The 23,152-nt window shown below is 42.3% G+C and overlaps 1 protein-coding gene across 2 annotated transcripts in view; it reads left to right on the top strand.

The window, feature by feature from the left end:
- Window positions 1-23,152, top strand: part of NADK2 (NAD kinase 2, mitochondrial) — a 547,365-nt gene that overhangs the window by 118,555 nt on the left and 405,658 nt on the right. For both annotated transcript variants that reach the window (XM_069221023.1, XM_069221015.1), the window contains exon 3: window positions 11,395-11,483. In XM_069221023.1, coding sequence (XP_069077124.1) covers window positions 11,395-11,483 — 89 coding nt within the window. The remainder of the gene's footprint in view (window positions 1-11,394; window positions 11,484-23,152) is intronic.

The following is a 23,152-nucleotide window of genomic DNA, read 5'->3' as shown; positions in this document are numbered from 1 at the left end:
AGTGCAACTGCTGCAATTTCTAATGATGGTTTCCATCTCCAGGCCCACGCCAGCTCAACAAAAATGTGTTTGTAGGCTCTCTTTTGATTCGACTACCCAAAAGTCCTTCATACGCTAATTTAATAAGGTTCAAACTTTGGTGAAATTAACTTCATGGCTCTAATCATGAAGTTCGTTGTTTACTGTGAGATTTGACCTCCTCTTTCAACAAACTCCTCTTTGGCCAACAGGATTGAACAAAACTCCAGCCTCACATCGTACTTCATCCCTTCATTTTTCTAACATGATCATTCCTTCCGTCACCACACACTCTTATGTGTAGCCAGCATCCTCCTCACTACTCTTCACACACACGTGAAACTAGATGAGACAAACCGTGCGCTGCACTGTTGGTTTTTCCGTGGATATACTCTATTTCCACAGCATACTCTTATAAATATAAAACCCATTTCTGAATGATGCTTGAGACTATATTCAACCCCTTCTCCATAAAGATCTCTTTCAGTTGTTAGTGATCAGTTCCTGACAAAAAATTCTGATGCCTATCCAGAGCCCGCTTAACTGCTACAGCCTTGTTTGCAATGGCTGAGTAATTGGTTTCTACCTCCATAAAGCTCTAGATGCACAAGCTATGGTTAAAGAACAACCCAAGACTTTTTTATTCTCTGGCATCTGTCACCACTACTGTTTATCTACCAGGAATAAAGGGTTTTTAAATTGGGTGTGTGCAGTAGCGTGATTTACAATCTCTAATCTGATGAATCTTTATAAATTGACTGAGACATCAAGGGAATTAAAAATAAATAAATCACCAATTTAGATTTCTGTGAAGCCCGTTTGACCACTCAGTGAGGACCAATAATCAATGATTGATGTTAAATAGTTTATTTCCAATCCATAATCAAGTCAATGTATATGCCAGTAATGAAAATGTTAAAAAGATACATAATTAGAGCTGCCAAACTGAAATATCGCAATTGGTATAGTCTCATCTGATTAAGATACAAGGTAATAACCACTGCAGTGCAGACACTGAGAATCAGAAATAGATGCTCCATAAAGGAATCTCTGCTCACTCTCCTAAACATGAAATAATTCTAAAATCATCTAGTCAGAATCCTGAGTAGAGAATGTGGATGATTTGAATAAAATCTTTGGGGAATTCGGAAATGTGAAAAGGTGTCAGCATAGTGAAAGCTTCAGTAGGTGTCTTCCCGAAAAGGGATGAGTTAAGCATGAAGTTTCACACTTTTAGGAACAAAGGAAGCAGAAAGGTCTGTACTCCTCAAAGTCTAAGGGAAATCTGCCTCAACATCTAACAGCATAAGAATTAATTATAACAAACTGAACCTTCAACATCAATGTTATCTCTTTCCTCCCCTCCACAAACCAATCAGGTCCTGGTCCGTTGTTTGCATTCACACCACCACCTGAATTTCTCATCCCTCAGTACTTGAACAGCCCCTGTTCTTAGTTCGCGACCAATAAGAGATTTCAGCTGCTCATTAGATCTTCATAACTCTTGCCAAGATTTCTCTTCTCAAGCCTTACTGTCAGCAAACTAATACATATTCACAATACTACTTTTCTCTAGCTATCGAAACCTTGAAATGTACTTGCAAGAGAAAGAACACACTATCCGAGCAAAATACACTTTAGAATTAAGGACTTTATTTAGGCTAACTTTAACCAACTTTCAATGTGCATTTTGAACACATAATTATAGATGCACACACATATAATTGCCAAAATAAATGCTGAACACGAATAAGGAATACATGGTAACTCCTACAAATACAACTTATTGTGTGAGTATAAAACTTAAATAATGAATATGCAAATATTTTAAATGAACATTAGTGTGCACATTTATAAAACTACAGTCTTTCAGTGGTCATGTTTCATTAATGCATTAAAATATCCACACACGTTAATAATATAAAGGCACACAATGAATAGGTCAAATGCAAATGCTTATTTTGTGAAATGAAGCATACGTTCACAAGAGCAGGAAATTCACCCAAGACGCTCCAGGTAATGAATCTAACTGCCACCTTCTATCCTCTCACAACATTCTAGCTGTAGAACCTTACTTTAACCTAACGTGTTACCCGAATACTACAGAGTTTTTTCTGAACAAAAGCCATTTAGAGGGCTTCTAAATCACCATTATTCCAAACATATACATTCCACAATCCTCTATTTAGATCCTCACCTTCATAATATCTTCAGCACTTTCACCAAACTGTAAACCTAGTCTTCCATAGCACATTGCCTTTTCTCCACATCACTACTTCTGCAACATTTCATAAAATGACCCATTTTTCCACATCTGTTACAAATTGCTTTGACTGCAGGACACGTTTTATAACTAGCCACATGTCCAGGACTCTCACTTCTGTAACAACATTACATGAAAGTTATTTTACTTTTCGGCCCCCCCTGCTTGCCAGAATTGTTTCCAGCGCCAACAATATTGCCTTCAGACCCGACCAGCAATTTAATGCCATTTCCAATTTTGCTTTCTCTATTACATCCACACACTGCATCATGTGTGCTGTGCCTTTTGGAACTTTTAATAGCTTACTGAAGGGGGTGACTCATCTTCCCTGATCGTATCTGTGTTGCACTTTAGAAGAAATTTGTCTCTTATGTTTTCTTTTGCCAGCACACCAACCAAAATCGCAAACTGTTCTACAGGCTCTTTATCAGATTGTTTCTGCTATCAAAATGATAAGTAATGAAGTAGTGATTATCAGGTTTCTCTATGCACACACAAAATTAATTCAAACACCTAGTTTCCCTTTTACTCAAAGTGGGTATATTTTCCAGTCACACAAACGTTCTCCAGTTTGCTTCATTTTACTCCATTCCTCTAGAATACTAAAATAACGACGGGCAGAGGTCTCACCTTGTATTTTATATCAAGACTGTTAATACATTTTAATCCCCCTGCCTAAAATCTCCACAAAGGACCATCCGGTACTATAACGATATAGACAGGGTGTATGCACAGAATTATGCACAAATAATTTTATGTGATGAAAAGTACAAAATCGATATCTCAACTGAAAATGCAGTCTATTTCTATTTTGACAGAATTCCCTTGAAAATATTAAAAGTTGTAAACACAGTAGTAACAAGTGTGCCAGTCACTGGACTGCAAACTTTGGAATTTACTCCAGTGTTGGAACTTTCATAGATTAACATGCTTGAATTATTCCTCGTCGTCAAGATGGGAGTCCCTGGTACATTAACAAAAAGGTAATGTCAACATAGACATAAACATAGAGGCCTTAGGCCTTGTAATTTAGTACCATATCATGGTCATTATAAAAAAAGGACTAAACTTAGCAGTCAACCAATCAGGAGATGTCACCCTGTAGACTCTTCCTGAGGGAAGCTCCAGTCCCTCTAATTTTCTACTGCACGTCGTGCTAGGGAGTCTCCACTGAGTTCTGCTCAGTTTTTCCTGTCCGGACTCTTCAAAAAGTATTTCTGTTGATTTTCTGGTGATTGTTCACCAACTCAACAACATCTCATAGATTTACCCTGGACATAGGTATTCTGTGTTTCTGGTGTCTCAAGTTGACATAATAATATGTGAGGCACACCTAAAAAAGGACTCTTCAGACCCTGTGGCACTTAAAGAAAAAAGAAGCTCCACATAGATGACCCTCACCAGGATTGAACATACTGCCTCTATCCAGCCCATAAAACCAAGGATTGCAAGGTATTCGACTAAGACTTTGAAGCACCATGAAGGAAGATTCTTTCTATGGCTCCAAAAGCTAAGAAACAGAGAGAATACTCTCTCTGATGATGAGAGTGGTACATTATCTATATCCTCTCACAAGACGCCTTGTAAAGACCTAAAGATGAGTCAAAAGCTCATTCGTCTGACGAACCACATAAGAAAGCGTCCAAAAGGTCTTCTCAGGCTTTCCGTATATGCCACAGCCAGTCCAAGTCCTTTCACAGGAGTGGCCTTCCTTCTAAACGTAAAGACGAAAAGACTGCTTTAGACTCCCTAGAAACCTCAAAAATCGACCTCTGAGCCTCCAACACCTCCACCTCAGATGAAGCACATTTAAAAAAAAAAAAACCTTCATCAACTCCGCGGATAGATGGCTTGTTGACATCACTGTTGATGAGAAAATCATCTTCGACTGCATCGACGAGGTTTGTGACAGCGATGACTTCTACAGCTAACACTTAGTGTCAGTGGCGCCATCATCCTCGTCGACCGGCCATACATCCATTCATTGACGGTGAGAATTACTTCCTTGTCGACACTCCCTTCACCGGCAGTACCTTCGTTTCTGAAGACTCGCCCAGCGACGTTAACATCGCCGTCGACACCACTGACGACGACGTTGACAGTGAGCAGCCCATCAATGGTACTAAACCCGTCAGCAATGGTACCATCACCAGCGAAGAAATTAAAATCTTATTTTCTGAGCCTTGCATCGTTGACGACCTTGTCGACTATGATGGTCAAACCTATGGGAGATCACTAAAGCCAGAAATTAATCACACTGGCTCATATCTCGCAGAGTAAAATGTCTTTGGTACTGCCCTCCCACCTTCTAATGAAGAATTTGAGGAGGATAGTCTTTTTGGTGCTGCACTTAGCCCTTCAGAACTGAATGTTAAATTTCAAGAATATTCAGATGAGGGGGAAGGCTATGATCAAAAGTTCTATGCACCATAAGAACGCTTTCAACAACCCCAGCAGTACCACAAAGACATGGTATGCATCTTATCTACATTAGTTGCATACCTACAACTGATGCTATCAGACGATAAGAAAAGATTCCCTTCACCCTCAGCTCCTGCTCAACGCAGATCCTCTCTAGCTGTTTCCATACTGCTTTAACTGTCCACTTCGGTACCTACACAGCAGTTGCCGTCTGCCCCACAGTTACCACAATTTCCGCAGGTGCCGCAAGTAGATGAGCCCACATCATCTGAGGGAGAAAGAGAAGAAGGTGAGCTCTAGGACTGTCATGATGAATGAGATGATTATGTATTACCAACACCCTCATCTCCATCACCAACATCAGTTGACTCTTCTCCGGAGGCTATAGGAGGTTTCCACAAAATCTTGGAAAGAGCAGCCATTTGATTCGATCTGCCGATCCCCACAAAACAAAATGACTGTTTGCTTTACGATTTCAAGGAACCTTTCTGAAAAACTGTCAGGGCCATGCCCATTATCGATTTATATTTAGGAAGAAGGCCTTAAGGTGATGCGCAATCCAGCCTCCGATTCAGCAGTGTTGCCACGGCTCGATTTAAAGAAAAATATATAAGGCCCTGGAAGACTCACCAGCCCACCCGACTGGCCACCCCGAATTTAATTACATCATTTCTCAGGCAGCTCAAACAAGATCCAAGAATCCTTCCATACCACTATCCGCACCCATGGACAAGGAGAGTAGACTCCTCAACAACATAAGGAAGCATTTTCCGCCTATATCGGCACTAAGTCAGAGCTGCAAGTGTGCTGGCTCTGAGTGGTAGATAGGATCGGCAGCTATGGTGCGATAATGCTCATACCTAGACAAGTTTCCAGATGACATTAAAGGGGAGGCCATCGATTGTGCGATGGATTTTGCTACTACTGGATTCAGGCAGCTGACTGGAGCAGCAGTTTTACTCCATCAGGGACGGCTTAAAGCTTCCTCGGCCAGGCCCAAGGTTCAGACCAAAATATTGGACCTACCCTATGATAAACAGGCTCTCCAAACAATAAAAACGGATACAGATACAGCCAAGTCGTTAGGGACGTTACAATACAGAAAGTTGTCCTTTTTTGGAGTCTGGAGAAGAGGACAGCCAATCTTTTAGAGGAGGATACCAGCAATACTAGTATCCATCATATTTCTCTTTTAAGCAACAATTTCGGACCCAATGCAGGTAAAAACAACATCCATCAGCAGCCTGTGTCAGACCTCCTCCCAGAGGAAAATCTGGACAACAGGGCAAGGGCATCAACTGTTGACAGTGACCTGTTGCAGTCGCTGGTTACTTCCCTCCCTTTTCCACCCAAGGTAGCAGGAAGAATAACTCGTCATCTGGACCACTGCAGTCAAATAACAGATCAGTGGGTCCCGGATCTAATTCGGTTCAGAGACAAACGCTGAAATTTATAAAAGCACCACCTCCAATGCCACCTCAACCTTCTGTACAAAAACAAATGCGTCTTCTCAAATGGGAAGTCAAGACCATGAATCACAGACAAGGAAAGGTTTCTACTCATCTTTTTCCTAATTCACAAGAAGTTGAAGCCATGGAGACCAATCTTGGTTTAAAAAACCTCAACAAATACCTCAAAAAACAATCCTTCCAAATGTTCACACTTCAAAATATATTGCAGCTCCTCAACAAAGAAGATTGTATGTCATCCCTAGACCTTCACAACACATATTTTCATATTCCCATCCATCCAAAGCACAGGAGATTTCCCAGGTTCACAGTAGCCGGCAGCCACTACCAGTTTAAGGTATTATCCTTTGGTCTCAAGGCCGCTCCTCTAATTTTTACGAAATGCCTCTCTCTGGTGGCGGCCTTCCTGAGGCAGCGATGACATTTAGTCTTCCCCAACCTCAACAACTGGTTAGTCAAGGCTCCTTCCAACCAGTCTGCAAGGATGTCCACCATGGCTTGCATACACCTGTTCAACAAGTTAGGTCTCAAGCTCAGTCTGACAAAATCGTCTCTCCAGCTGCCGCAGTGGATAGCATTATTAGGAGCCATGCTGGGCATAAAATTAAACTGAGCATACCACACAAATGAGATACTAAAAAAGCTGATGATTACCTTCCGTTTGCCTTTACAAATCCCTTCTGGGCATGTTGTTTTCCTGCATTCATCCAATACCACACTGCCGGCTACATATGCGTCCACGTCAAGAGCGGTGGACATTCAGTGGGCGCAAACTATGGGAAGCTTCGACGACATCCTCCAAGTCAATCCACCAATAGTCTGTTCACTTTCCTGGTGGATACAACCAGTAAACCTGTCAATCGGTCTACCATTCTTGACTCAACCTTCCCCTCTGGTGATCACAACAGACGCTTCCTTGGACGGCTGGGCAGCCTTCCTCCAAGATTTCCAGATTAGTGGAAAGTGGCCACCTTCTCATCAGGGCCTTCACATTAACCAGCTCGAGTTGAGGGCAGCGCATCTTGCTCTACCAACATTCCTTCCCAGGATTCAACAGTCCCCAGTGCTGATAAGAACAGACAACACAACGTTGGTGCACTATATAAACAAGCAAGGTCGCACCAGATGTAATGGTGCATTCCTCACAAGATACATCTGACTACAGAGCATCTACTTTGGAACCAAAATGACTTAGGGGACACCTTGAGCAGGCTCCAAACAGCTTGTCACAAGTGGGAACTGCACCAGCACATTCTGAATCAAATCTTCCATCAGTGGGGCAAACCAAACCTCAGCCTCTTTGCGATCCCTCACTACGCCAAATGCCAATTCTTTGCAAGTTGGCATCCCCATCCGGGATCGTGGGAGAATGCATTTTCGATGGCATGGTCCGGCATATTTGCCAACTCCTTTACTCTGATTTCTCTCCTTCCAAAAGTCATCAGTAAAATAAAGACCGAGCCCTGCAAAATGATACTCCTATCCCCAGCATGGCCGTGCCCGCACTAGTTTTTGGAACTTCTTATCCTTTCAACACAGCGGCACATTCCACTCAAACCGGTCCCATTGTTATTAACAATAAACCAGGAATACGTTCAACATCCAGACCCCAAAGTCTCTTCAGTTAGCGGCCTGGCTCTTGTCTCAATGAATTTCGACACCTGAACATTCCTTCAGACTGTAGGGAGATATTAGCCAGAGCAAGGTCAGACAGTACTAACAGTATTAACATATCGTTTAAAATGGAAAAGGTTTTGCATATGGTGTCACACCAAAAATTCATTCCATCTTTTCCTCACCTGAACAGATGTTATCTTACCGTACACCAGCTTATCGCTTTCCTCTATTAAAGTACATTTTTGCAGCCTTTTCTTGCTTTAGCAGATCACCAAAAACACCATCTCTGTGGCCAGTGAAGCTCATTAAAGAATTCCTTAAGGGATTGTTCAGAAGATTTCCACTGGTGAAGCCGCCTCCTACTCCGCACTGGCAGTTTAACACAGTACTTTCACAACAGATTAAACATCCTTCCAAACCCATTCATAAAGTGGATATGAAGTTCCTTTCCTGGAAAGTAGCTCTACTGCTCACCCTCACGTTGGTTAGAAGAGTTATTGAAATTCAGGCTTTCACCACCCAGGAACCTTTTCTTCGATTCAGGGACTATAGGGTTATTCTATGCACAGACTCTAAATTTATTCATAAGGTTCCATCAAACTTCCATCTCAATGAGCATGTAATACTGAAGTCTTTTTTCCCAAATCCTCAGACATCGGCTGAACGAGCATTGCATTCTCTGGATATTGAAAGGTGTTGAAAGTTTTTTTTTAATCTAGATTAACTAACGTAAGTCCAACCAACTTTTCGTAGCATACAGCGCACCTAGAAAGTGTCTTCTCCTGTTGAAAAAAATATTTCCAGATGGATCTCTAGTGCTATTCTCTTCTGTCATCAAAAAAACTGGCAGACACTTGGATTCAACAGTTCAAACTCATTCCACAAGAGCCATGTCCAATTCCACTGCATTGTTTGCAGGGGTCGTTATCTATGTATATATGCATGTATATTTTTATATGTATTATTTTGCTTCATAATAAATGTTGTGTATGAACAAATGTGCTCAATACTGGTATCTACTCTGATTCAAGCATGTGAATCTATTAAACTTACAATATTGGAGTAAGGAAATCAGTTACTTACCTGTAACTGTAGTACTCCAGTATTTATTGGAATATTTCATAGATTCACATGAGACCCTCCTTCCTCCCCTGAGAAGCCCACCCTTGTCTCTCTCTCTCAGTGCAGTTCTAACTCTAAGCACTAATGCTTGAAAATCTGAGGGACTGGAGCTTCTCTCAAGAAGGTTCTACAGGGTGGTGTCTCCTGACTGGTTGACAGTTCCGTTTAGTCCTTTTTTGTATAATGACTATGATATGGTATGAAAATACAAGGCATAAGGCCTCTGTTTATGTTGACACTTCTTTTTTTTAATGTACCGGGGACTCCCGTCTCGACGACGGGGAATGATTCAAGCATGGGAATCTATGAAAGATTCCTATACTGGAGAACTACAGTTTCAGGTACGTAACGTATTTACTTCTGTTAACATAAAATTAGAGGTATTGATAGTGTGACCATCACCGTTCAACCTCAAGCAGAGCAGGCACAGTCATTAATAAAGTCTTCAAGGTGTGCCAATCACTTTCACATCAGCGTTTGAACAGAAAAAATCTTATATACCAAGTTTTTACAAGTATGTTTTTTTTGTGGACCAGAGCAAGACTTGGTATACCCAAAAAGCATTAAACATGTGAAGAATAAAACGCATTCACATGAACCACAGCGTTCAACACTCTTCTCCGTCCTCTTAATCTTAGCTTAGATACTTCCTTTTTTTCAGTGGGTGCTTGGTTGCCCTTGTAACTGCTTCCTCATGCATCTGCGCTGTGCAAGTAAAGCTTTGCCTGCACCAGATGTCGTTCTTTATCTGCTGGCCAATAAGAGGATTCGGCTGGCTCTATGACTCGGACGTTCAGTGTTCTCTAAATTACCAAAACTTTAAATTCTTCTTGCTGTGTTCCTGAAGTGTTGATTAACAGTAGTGATCAACAACCTTCTTATCTAGTTGCTTTGTCTCATATGTCCTTTCCTTCTTATTAGACATGATGTATTTCAAACGATAAACATCCAGTCTGATCCTGGCTGCATATCCCCTCTGTGGCGTCTTGGGTCGCTGCACACTACTGTCACCAATGTAAACAAGTAGTCTCACACTTGTAAGGAGAATAAGTGGACCACTTTATTACAAACCATCCATGTCAACGACCAACATCAGTTTCCACTTAGAATGTGGATGGGTTCAATCAGCATTCCAGCAACAATTAAAGAGCTCATTACATCACTAGATAAGAAGCATAGAAGTGGTAAATGATGGAGGGTAAAAATGCCTTTTCAATGGAAAGTGAAGCTGAATCATAACTACTTATTGGCAACAGCCACTTTGTAATACCATACAATTATGTTCACAGCTCACTCTACCTGCCCCATTTCTCTCTCTAGGCAAGAATCGTGCGTACAAGGCAGATTCCGGCTCGCTCGAGTCACCTACATTAGAACAATGTTCTCTTTGAGTCACCCAAGTGAATTCTATTACTGTGCATTGATTCTAGCTACCCTTATGTCGTACTTTATATAGTGGCATTAGCACCTTCAGAAAATGTCTGTCATCCTGTGTCATACCAGCTTGTACAAGGAGGTCATACTTCACCTTCTTTTTGAGCTACTGACTGACTACTTACTTGTTGGTTGAAAAATTGGCACCAAAGCTGTTGATATAGTTTCTCAAGGCTATTCATGGCACATGGCTATCTACAGGTTACTTAAACTATTCTCTAATATGTTTCCTGAGCCCTGGCACCAATAGACTCTCAATCGTTCTTCATTTCAGAACAGGCCATACCTGGGGTTCTTTGAGGTTGGAAGCTGTTGCAATATTCGCTTTCTTGGTTATGTGTCTACCTCCAAACCTAATAGCAGAGAACCTGTGCAAGTGAAATTTGGTTTACACTGTTCTTGTAATGTTGACACAACTCTTGTGCTGAGAATCTGATAATGTTATAGTAGGCTCGCTTTATAAATAAGTGATGTTCATATTAACCATGTGTTTAAAAGGCTGAATTTGTCCTAGAACAAAATGCTCTGTGCAATCACGGTCAGATCTTTTTAAAATAAATTTGGACCGTGGTAACCAATCAGTTGTGTAGAACCATGATAATTAGTTGCATCCTGACCATTTAAAGATGGGAGAACAATGGTAGTATTCAAATTCCTTATTTTGATATATTAGACATGCTACATTTTGTACAGCAAAGGGTAATTGTGAATTAGGGCTGTCATATTTCGTTTTGTAACAAGCTTTTAAGTTTGTTTCTGTATTAAACTCCAGTGGAATTCTCCATTCTACCCAATTTGTTTTTTATTGTTTGTGGACTGTTAAGAAAATGTAATTCAGTCAAAAGTCAATCGAGATAGTTGAATTTTTGCATTCACCTTCTAGTGTGAAACTAACACGATTTTGCATAAAAAGTCATCACTATTTAATGGTAACAGAATTAATTTATGTTAAAGACCAACCTGATTTTTGGAAGTAAAAACATTTTGTGTCAAAAAAGTGTCCATAAAAATAAAATCTACTTCTGTACTCTTTTCTTTTTCCTTCATTAGGCATGAGGGCATTGACGTGCAACTCGTAAAACGAAGAGAATATGATGAAGAAACGGTTCGATGGGCAGATGCCATTATATCAGCTGGAGGTAACCTTTATTGGGGAGCCCTAAATTATGTTTTGGAGTTAGACTACAGATGAAGTGAATGCATGATTTGCAGGAGGTGTCATTTAGATTCATGTCCTCGGCACATGCTACCATCTTCTGGTTTACTCAGAGGGCTTCTCTAAACCACTCTGACTATTATTTATGTTCTGAAAGTGCCCATGCATTGGCACCATCTTTAATTTGTGTTTCTCCATCAACTTGTAAGATCATACTGGAGTATAATCATAATTAATTTTTATGTAGAGGTACTTACTTTGTTGTAAATAATGTCTATTACTTTTACCCAGTTAAGCGTTCCTCCATTTGCTTAGCTCTGGATTGTGGATGGCTTAGTTGTCCTTGCCAGGATTCACACTTGTGACCTTAAGATTAGTGCATATCCCAGTGATTGTTTAACTCCTTCAAGCTATCCTGCTGGCTATGAGATACGCTTATAGTTCCAGACAAAATAAGTTGAATTAATGGCAGATACTGTACTGCTGTTTTGTGTCCAGCATCAAACCGTATGACAATTGGTAGCATTTTTCAAAACATTTTGTTTCTTACAGTAGGAGTGCTATGAATGGAACTTCTTTGAAGTTTAGTTATGGTTACAGGGGTGAGCTACTGTTAATCAATAAACGGACAGAGAAGTAATCTTAAAAGTCCTCAAAGACGGGAAAGGGCCTTTTGAGCAACCGAACTTGAAAACTGATGAGTCATTCCCATGGCAAAGAGCACCATCCTATTAGTGAGTAACTGTTTGAGATCCTCCCAACCCCATAGGGTGTCATCTACAAACCAGACATGAAGAGTAAAATGCAGATATCATAGAGGCATGGGCATCTATATAAAAAAAAAACAGATCTCCAGGGCAGTAACGTGTGAATAGGCTTCCACAGTGAATTTAGAGGCTGGTACACCTAAACATGTCCATGACTTTTGGCATTATTAACCTAAAACAAAATCACATCTGATAATGTGGGATGGCTCAATAGAGACCCTGAAGACAGCATTGAACATAGAGATAACAGGAATGTCACAGGTTGGTAAATCTTTCAGTTTGTGTTTGAGATATTCATGTAATTAATCTCAAATGCAAGTCACTTTTATGAAAGCATTAGAATTCGCTTAAAATGGAAAGCTGTCCTTTGCTGTAATACATTTATGTGCATGGCAAAGGGTCTAGACATCTTTTCAGATGACTGTGGTGCAGATCCAGGCAGGTAATACTGCTTCACTCTTTACACAGTGTAATCAATAGGTAAGACCCCCAAAGTTATTCAAGAACTCTCAAAATAGACTTTAAGGTATTGCTAAAAGAACTGCGCTGACATTAGAGCAGGCATTTGCTGTAGAAAATGAGGTACGGGACTCCTAGAGAGAACTGGAAACTTGACCATGCAACAGTAAAGGTTATATGTAGATTTGTTAGCTACAACCACATATGCAATATTTTACAACTAAGCATGCTACTCCTCACAGTATGAATCAAGAAGAAATGCTTTGTTGAATGAATAGGTACTGTATGTTTGCTCCCAGGTTATGAAGAGGTTTCCCTTTTATCCTCCAATGCAAATCAGACACTTAATACTCAGCTAATGAAGATATTGGTTGTACTGCATAATCATCAAGCACATCAGAGATTATTGCCTATGAATCTGGGATACTGCTGTATGTAGACACCAAGTCTATGAATCTGGCCCCCAGTCCTAAATGTCTAATATATAAATTGGTCACAGCAGTTCATGAGTCTTGCAAGCGAGACCATAAGAATGACTGATGTGTTAATCTCAGCTGGAAGACAGGTTATCTCACCATTGCCAAGAATTTGTTGGCAAGGTGGATTATATAAAGGAAACAACTGATACAAACATGCAAGCAATGGGTAACAGGCCATGCCAAGGGCATGCTTAGTGCATGCTTAAGGATCTAATGTAGCTTTCTTAGTGAAGCACCTCTACAAAATTGGTGCAAGGTATCAAAACATATATTCATAAGAAACAAATGTAATGCTAAAAGCACAAGAAAAGATCAATGATACCATGCAGTGTAGGAGAATGTGTTAAGGACAGGAGTATTCTGAAAAACACCTCCTAAGAAATGATTCTACTTGCAAGTTTGGGCACAGTTTGTGGGTATATTACAGATTTATGGTGCGAAGGATGGTTACTGAACACGTAACAATGGTTTTGAATTTTGAATAGTTGTATATTCATGTGTGACGAATTTGCTATACTCACCACTCCACCCCTAAAGGTTCAGTAAGCCATAAAAGGATTGCTCAAGTGCAACATTAGACAGAAAAAACACAATGTTTTGAAGGTGGCATATTCAGTGAAAAATAAAATAACAGGTTAAAGTGACGTTATAGTTGGGCAGAGGTGGTGAAAGCTAAACTATTTTGCCATATGAGCACTTACAACATAAAGTAATACAGGTTATGCATATTAGGCAAGTGAAAAAAAAAAACGTTTCTTGTCCTAGGTCGGTATCTTCACAGCAAATTATCATTCTGCAACTCACCTGCCAACGCACAGTTAGTCTGGTACCATGTCACTGCACAGTCTGTCATGCAATGATATTTTTTTATTGGCAATGATATTTTTCATCAGCAATGAAACCAATGAAAAATAATTTAAGAACGTCTTCCGGTATAGCATAATTCTGCTGTAGTACGCTAAAAGACAGTATTGCATGTTTTCCTGTAAACTGAGTTGTACCGAAATAATGGAAATACAGCTATTGATGCAACGAGCGCAGGGCTAACAACAGAAGTTTACACTCAGTGATGTCTGAAAGTCCCTGGAAAAAAGTTGGGTGATGCTTACCGACCTAGGAAACCACAATTCCTCAACTCTCAAATAACTTTGTAGCTGGAATCCAAATGTTTTACTATTCTTAATGTATGTGTCAAAACACGAAGAGGGAAAACTTAACATGTAAATTTGGAAACCTCATCTTACCCCTTGGGCTTCTTGGCATTGACAGATATTTATTGTTACCCAGCTCATTGGTAGTCATTGTATCAAACTGCGAACAGTGACAGGCTAGGTGGTCCCACCAGGATTTGAACCTGTGACTATGAGGCCTCTTCCCTTTATGTTTGATGCTGCCATGCTACTACTTAGAATCTCCAAGATTTTTGGTCACATCTTACAGTGATCGGAGAAAGAAGAAAAGAGAAAAGCCCTGGATAAAGGAAACTGAAGGAGTGGTGCCATCCCGTTTAAGAGCCAGTGGCCAGACTTGTCCGGTGGCGTAAAAGGAGATTGGAAGGCCGGGTTGGGTAGAGCGAGACTACGCTGTTAAGGTGCTACTCCCCGGGGAGCAATGGTGGGGGGTAAGCACAGAACAGGGAGTAGTTATTCCTTTGGTCATGACCTGCACCCCTTGGTGCAAAACCTTTATGCTTTAGGGCATCCGATTCAGCGTGGTTGCTTGGTGTCCCCTTGTTCCACAGAAGTAAGGAGGCGGTAGGTGTCTGGAGGTGGCAGCAGCGACAACGGCACAAGGGAGGAGGTAAGTCCTCTTTTTTCCCTTATTTTCATGGTGCGACAGGAAGCACTGTTTGTGAACTCTGTAGGAACGGATTTTGTGGAATGGAAGTTCCTGGAAAAATTTATTTAGTATAAAGATTAGACTAATCTGAGCGGTACTCCTAACAAGGGGATATTTCAGGATTCCAGCCCTATAAGAATTTAGATAGTAGTTGTTGGTATAGAAGACTCCCATCGTGAATAATCACAAAGTGGTCTTTAACTGAATGAACTGAATAACTCACTGTAACCACTTCTTTGATTCCAGGATTTGAAGAGATTCCTTCAAAGTGAACAGGAAGATCTGAATTAGTTATCTGGCTCACCGAAAGTGTCTGGTAGAACTCAAAAATTCTATCCAGGCATGAGTTGATGGCAGTGATAGCATTCGCCCAAATAGTGGAGATGCTGGGTGGTGGGGAGGAGGGGGGATGCAGGAGCACAAAGAGCAGCTGTTTAATTGTAGATTGTTGCTTGTGGTCGCTCTGGTTTAAGAGATATAGTTATATTAAGTTCATGAACCTTTTATTTAAATTTTTATTTTTAGAATCATAATTTACTTTAATGTTAAGTGTTCCAATTAAGCAATAAGGTAACGTTTATAAACAAGAAAAAGCAATGGAGACCTCCCAATGTAGCCTCAAGAAGGCACGTCCCACCTAGGAAGGAAAACGCAAGCCAAAAGGGAATTAAAAGAGGGAAGGACTTATATTTGGTGACACCAAAACTTAATAGAGTAGATAGTAAAAAAAAGAGGAAGAAAAACAACGCCCATCCCAGTCTCTGATGCAGTCGCAGACCTAGGAAGAAAATGAAGGGTCAAGGTTAATCCTGATGTGAAGTCCCTAAAGTCTGTCTCTCTTAGCTATGCCCCTCTATGCAGAATCATTGTTATGTCTATATTTTGTCCAGTTCCTTGATCAGTGACATAGTTACAAACTCTAAGGCGACATTTGTCTGGGTCTTTCCTCCTTAAACATATACAGATATTTAATCAAAGGAGTGTAGTCTGAATTGACACCTTTCTGACCATACGTCCATAAAGCCCATGCCAGAAGCATATACTTTGATGTCTGTTAGACTTTTCATCCTTGGCGTGGTCTCCCTTAACATTTTGCCTCTGTTTTCCAGGTTGTTGATGTGTGCTGGACTCTGTTTTTGTTACCCTGGGCACTTTACCACTGCTATCCAGTGATAAAGTGCAAGTGCTCCTATACAAAATGTGTTTGTAATTGGTTCATCCATGATTGGCATTTTTGATTTGCTGATAAGTCCCTAGCACAATGCATTAGAGGTGCCCAGGGCCTGTAAATCAAATGCTACTAGTGGGCCTGCAGCACTGGTTGTGTCACCCACTTTAGAAGCCCTGTAATCATGTCTCAGACCTGCAACTTAATTGTCTGTGTGTGCAGTTTTAAACTGCCAATTCGACTTGGAAAGTGTACCTCCCCTTTTACTTCATGTAAGACACCCCTAAGGTAGGCCCTAGGTAGCCCCATGGGCAGGGTGCAGTGTATGTTTAAGGTAAGACATATACTAATGTGTTTTATATGTCCTGACAGTGAAATACTGCCAAATTTGGTTTTCACTGTTGCAAGGCCTATCCCTCTCATAGGTTAATCATATTTAAAGGCAGCTCCCATGTTAAAGTGTATATTTCCTTTTGGAGCGGATAGTCATGTGGAGTTTGGGGTCTCTGAGCTCACAATTTAAAAATACATCTTTGAGTAAAGTTGATTTTAAGATTGTGTGTTTTCTGTGACTCTGCCTGTTTGTGGATTCCCTGTCTGGGTCAGTTTGACAGTTGGGCTGGTTGCCCTGCTCTCTAGACAGTGACACAAAGGGAGCTGGGTTGTAGCCTGCATATCCTGATGAGCCATCTGTGCTAGGAGGGAGGGGAGGAGTGGTCACTCACACCTGAAAGGGCTGTGCCTTCCCTCACACAATGCAGCCTCCAACCCACTGATGTGTGTCTGGGGCCTGGCCTGGGCAAGGCAGGATTTCACAACGAGAGAGAATTTTCTTTCAAGTAAGCCTACTTCAAAGGGCAAAATGGGTATAAGAAGGGCACCCAAAACCACAGACTTTAGATCACTTCTGGAAACCAAGAGGAACCTCTGCCTGGAGAAGAGCTGAGGAAGAAGAACTGCCCTGCCTGTGACTGCTTTGTGGAGCAATCCTGCAGTTGCTTCTTCTGCCTGTGCAAGAGGACAAAGACTGGACTTTGTGTGCCTTCCTGCTAGTGGAGAACTCTCCAAGGGCTTGAAACTGAGCTTGCCTCCTGTTGTTGAAGTCTCAGGGACAGCAAAGACTTCTCTCTGCCAGCACTTGGAGCCTCTGCTGAGACTCCTGCCCTGCCAGGTGGTGCCCTATCCAGTTCCTGGGGCCTTGACAGGTGAAGCTGGTGAACCAAGGTTGGAAATCCACGCACAGATTGCTGTGTGGGGAAATTTCCGATACAACCTCTGAGAGCAGCTAAAGAAACGAAGGCTCCGTGGCAGGAATCGATGCAACGCTTGCAGCGCAGCTGTGAAATCAACACATGCGGCTGGAGAAACGGCGCTCGGCATCGCTGATGGAGGCTGCAATGACGCAACATCGCTGGGCACGGTAAAACAGCGCAAGCGTGCCCAGACCCAAGGCTCAGGGAGGTTGCAGTCTCCTATAGAGGGTGACTGTGAAATATAAAGCCCCCATTACCTCTATATGTACAGATTTTCAGGGCGAGGAACATTAATGTAGGCAGCTTATACTGCCACGTAGCTCCCTCATTGCTGAGAGGCCCCAGACTAACATGCAGGTGCATGTGTGGCAAAGGACCACCAAACCAGTTTTTGTGTTCATGGTATGCTAGAAAGATTCTTGGTAAGCCCTACATTGTGTAGGTGGATCTGTCACCACTTATTCCTGAAACTGCCCTGGGGCAGCATAAATGCGCTTGAAATTTACCCAGGAGTAAAAAGTCTCGAATGCATATGCTGGATATACAGATATTATAGAAGTAGTTGCCAATCTCTCACCCCCCCACCCCCACCCCCAAAAAAAAATCAGGGGCACCTTGCATCTTGACATCTTGAGTTGAGCAACTGCTTCCCTGCAATTGGCCCCTATAACAACAGGTGTTGCCTTGATGAATGGATTCAATTTGTGATTTGAATCAAAGAATTAGAAAACCCACAGGAAGGAGAATAACCTTTTGTGAGTCAAGCTTGACAAACCTGTGGAAATAGGTGCTCCCTTACTCCCAATAGGAGATAACCGTGATTACTATGGACGTCTCCATTATGGTGTAATAAGGGTTCATATATGTATGATCAGTGAAAACTGCTCAAGGCATATCCATAAAATGTGTCCCATGTTGGGTGTCAACTACTGCGCAAGTTATGACTTTGGCGTACCTCTACAAGGGGTCTCCTCCTACCCACAGCAGATACCAATGAACTTAGTTCAATACACCAGCACTGAGTTTGAAGGACAAGTCATTGTAGCTCCACAAGACACTATTCAATGTGTAACTGACATAGAAGTTTTGCTTTTGGGTTACTAACAATCCCATGAAGGGATGAGGGACACCTTGGAAACAGCAGCAACCTTAATACATTATTCACTGTACCACACACCCCATACTAGGAAGAATGAAATACCTTCATGTTAAAAGTATTTATTACTACAGAAAGCAGCTGTTTCTTAGCACATCCGAAACAACTACACCGAATATTATAAACAGCCAGTAGACCTGATACTATTAATGAGAATTAAGTGAACATTTCCAGCATTGCTAAAACCTCATTAACAAAATTATCTAGAACCTAACACCCTGTTGCCTATTTCTATGTGCTATACCCAGAGAACATGAAAGGCAAAAAAAGCTTGCAATCTAGAGTGTCTTGGGGGAGAAGGGACACCCTGCATACTTTGTTGACAGTAAAGGCTGTCTTTATTGATGGGATATGAAGACCGTGTTCCCTGCAAAGGGAAAACACCCATTGGGGTAGCAGTCAATCAGTCTTCCTCTGGGACTGGGTTGTATCTGCTGCAAGCTTCAGGTGAGATATGTCATCTGTGAAGTGTGCTGGCAGTAGGCGAGTTAGTCTCTGTCAGAATCTTGGGTGATAGTCTGGGCGAAGTACCTTTCTCCAAGTGGTCGAATGACACTCCTTATGTCCTAAATCTTATCAGAGATTGGGATGTTCATTCTAGATTATGGTCATCAAAGTATACTCTTCTGACTTTGGCTTCATGGACATATGAGGAGAAAGACGTCCATTCAGATTACACTCCTTTGATGAACTATCTAAATTGGTTGCTATCTCTCATTGACTTAAGGAGGAATCAATATTTGACCCAGACAAATGTCCCTTTAGAGTCTGTATCCATGTCGCTGATCAAAGAGCTGGACGAAATAATGTTTCTTAGAAAGATAAGGTCTGTCAGTAACCGTATTAACATATACAAATGACGTATGAGTCTGCATAAACAGAGAAGATGGTGATATCCATGAGCTACGATGGAGTTGGGCCAAGCTAAGATGAAGACACACCTTAGGGACTTTAAGTCCACCCCCTCATTAGTGGAGTTAGCAGACTCACTTTGTCATGGTTTTCACTGGGCTTACCAAGTTGAAGTTGATGAGGGTTGGGGAACGACCCCGGTTCCGGCAGGTTCTGCTCTGGCCGAGGTAGGGGTGACCCCTTCCGGTAGCCACGGTGCTGTTTGACAATAGCAAGCCACTACAGTCCGTGCCCTCCAGAAGGAGTCCCAGAGGAAAACCCCCAATAGGGTAAAAAAAACTCCAACAGGAACTCCCTGAAACAGAAGGAGGACACCAAGGCGTTAGAACTGAAGATCCGAGAGTACAGGAAGAATGGAGACGAAGACAGGTCAGGAAATACTGGATTCACAAGAAGAAACCAGCCGGTGCGTGACTACCACCAAAGGAGTGTTGCAACGCAATGAACAAGCAGCTGAATTCCCCTTATATACCCCTAGACAGGAAGTAGGAAACAGGAAGTAGAAACACCACCATCTTGGATTGGGGAAAAGAGTATAACATTGAATAAAGAACATGCCTCCAACAAAAAGAAACAATGCATGCTGGGAAGAGAGGAAGTGGGCAGCATGCTGGGAAAGGGAAAAGGCATGCATATAAACACCACCATGTGCAGGTAACCGGCTTTTGCCTGTGAATACTGGTAAGTGCAGAAGGTTACCTAATGCCTAATGTAAAGCAACAAATGCACTAAGCGCGGCAGGATCTAGACCCAACTCGGGTTCTCATCTCCTGCCGCGTCTGCCCTTTCTGTAGAGACAAAAGGGGGCGCGGCTTCCCCCGCGGCCTGCACGCAAGCTGCGGCTTCCCCCGCTGTCCGCATGCAGGCCACGGCTTCCCCCGCGGCCCGCATGCAGGCCGTGGTAAAATGACGCGTCGCAGCCGCCTGAGCCTGAGGCAGCAGCCGCGCAACAGTAGGTCCCCCCCCCTCCCCCCCACCCGAGGCCCCAGGTTTGTGAGGGAAGAGTCAGAAAAAGCGACGGACCAAAAGAGGGGCATGAACTGAAGGGGCATCCTCTCAGGAACACTCACTCATAGGGTAACCTTTCCAATGAATAAGATATTGGAGGCGCCTATGGAAAAACCGAGAGTCACAGATTTCCTGGACCTCATACTCTGGCACATTATCAACCAACAGAGGGGGAGGACAGGAGAATTGTCTGTGAAAAGGATCAGGAAGGTAAGGTTTAAGTTGAGAGACATGGAATACAGGGTGTATCTTCCACGTCCGGGGCAGGCGAAGACGCACAGACACTGGGTTAATCTTTTTGAGAATCAGGAAGGGATCATAAAAACGGGGTTTGAATTTGTTCTGAGTGAGTCGGAGAGGTAGGAATCTGCAGGAGAGCCAAACTTTATCATGGACCTGATAGTGAGGAGCCTCACAACGTCTCTTATCAGCTATCCTCTTCATGCGAGACTTAGTGGCCACAAGGTTTGAATGGATAACACGTTGGACTCCCCGTAGTTGTCGGACATAGGAGGAGATGGCAGGAAGATTGGAAGTATCTTTCAGGGGAGTCGGAAAGGCCTTAGGATGGAAACCGGAGGAGCCATAGAAAGGGGAGACCTTTGAGGCGCTGTGTATGGAGTTGTTGTAGGAGAATTCTGCAAGCGGTAAATAGGTAGCCCAATTACTCTGTGTAGCATTGCAGAAGCTACGTAAATATTGTTCGAGGCCTTGATTGAGTCGTTCCGTCTGTCCGTTAGTTTGAAGATGGAACCCTGATGATAAGGCCACTTCGATTCCCAAAGTCTTACAGAATTGTTTCCAGAATCGGGAGATATATTGAGGACCCCTATCCGATATAATGACCTGAGGTAATCCATGAAGTCGAAAGATTTCTTGTGTAAAGATTTGACCCAAGTCTTTTGCCGTTGGCAACTTTCTTAAGGCCGTGAAGTGAGCCATCTTAGTGAAGGAGTCCACAGTTACCATTATTACGTGATTTCCCATTGAAGAGGGTAATGAGCACATGAAATCTGCGGAGATGGTGTGCCATGGTCCTGGGGGAACTGGTAGTGGGCGAAGTAAACCTACTGGTTTAGTACGGGGCGTCTTGGCTTGAGCTCATATAGGACAGGATGATACATATTCTTCCGTATCTGTCTTGAGAGTTGGCCACCAGAAGGAGTGAAGCAGAAGTTCTTGAGTAGCTTTCATTCCTCGATGACCTGCGATGGGGGAATCATGGCACATAAGTAAGGCTTCAGTCTGTACTAGTTTAGTGGGTAAGAACAGGGCCTTATCATGATAGTAATACCCTTGATCTATATGAAGTTGCAGCCGCAACTTATTCCACTCTGTGTCTTCTAGACGGGCATATTCGGACCTGACTTGGTCTAAAAAAGTCTTTACTAAACCAATGATTTTATTATTGTCAAATAGGTTCTGAACAGGAGAATCACTGCACTCAGGGTAACGTCGGGACAAGGCATCCACCAGGATGTTCTGCGAACCAGGGACGTATGTGATATAAAAGTCATATTGGCTGAAAAAGAAAGCCCATCGAGCCTGCCGGCTATTCTGACACTGAAAGTTTCTTAAGCACTGTAGATTTCTGTGGTCTGTCCGGGCTTCAAAGGATTCTTTCGAGCCTATCAGAAAGTGTCTCCATTCTGTGCATGCGGTCTTTAAGGCGAGTAATTCACATTCTAGTACAGAATAGTTCCGTTCTGAGTCGGATAAGATATGGGAAAGGTAGAATACTGGGTGCTCTAAATCATCATCGTCTTGTCTTTGCAGTAAGGCAGCCCAAATGGCTCTTTCGGATGCGTCTGCGACCACAATGAATTGTTTGCTGGTTTCTGGGTGTCGTAGAATGGGGGCTTGAATAAAGGCTTTCTTTAAGTCTTGAAAGGCTAACTCTGCGTCTTGTCTCCAACAAAAGCCCTTTTTTAGATGGTCTTTTTTAAGGGTGTGAGTAATATAGCTGGTTCTCTGTGCAAAGTCTGCTATAAATTGTCTATAGAAGTTGGCTAATCCCCAAAAACACTGAGTCTCCTTGATGGAAGAAGGAGATGGCCAATTCAATATAGCTTGTACCTTGTCTGAATCCATGGCGACTCCGGTTTGGTTAATGCAATACCCCAAGTATTTTACTTCCGTCTGGTCAAACTCGCACTTTTCCGGTTTGCAGAATAAATGCTGTTGTCGGAGTCGCTCTAGAACTTGGCGAACATGCTTAGTGTTCCTCTGGGTGAACAGAAAAAATGTAAATATCATCGAGATAAACCACTACTGTTTGTTGCAAAAGATCGGAAAAGATAGAATCCATGAACCTTTGAAAAATGGAAGGGGCATTGGTGAGTCCGAATGGCATTACTCGATATTCGTAGTGACCAAAAGGTGTTCTAAAAACGGTCTTCCACTCATCACCTTCTTTAATTCTTAAAAGATGGTAGGCTCCTCTGAGATCCAGCTTGGTGAATCTTTTTGCCCCTCTGACTGCTTCTAGGATGTCCCTAATGAGGGGTAACGGGTACCGATCCTTAATAGTGATCTTGTTTAATCCTCTAAAATCGATACAGGGACGCAAATCTTTAGTCTTCTTAGGAACAAAGAAGAGAGGAGCCCCTGC

The sequence above is a fragment of the Pleurodeles waltl genome, chromosome 1_1, assembly GCF_031143425.1.
Source record: "Pleurodeles waltl isolate 20211129_DDA chromosome 1_1, aPleWal1.hap1.20221129, whole genome shotgun sequence".
Taxonomy (NCBI): Eukaryota; Metazoa; Chordata; class Amphibia; order Caudata; family Salamandridae; genus Pleurodeles; species Pleurodeles waltl.
Note: the sequence above shows the minus strand (reverse complement) of the source record. Positions and strands in the feature narration are given on the sequence as shown.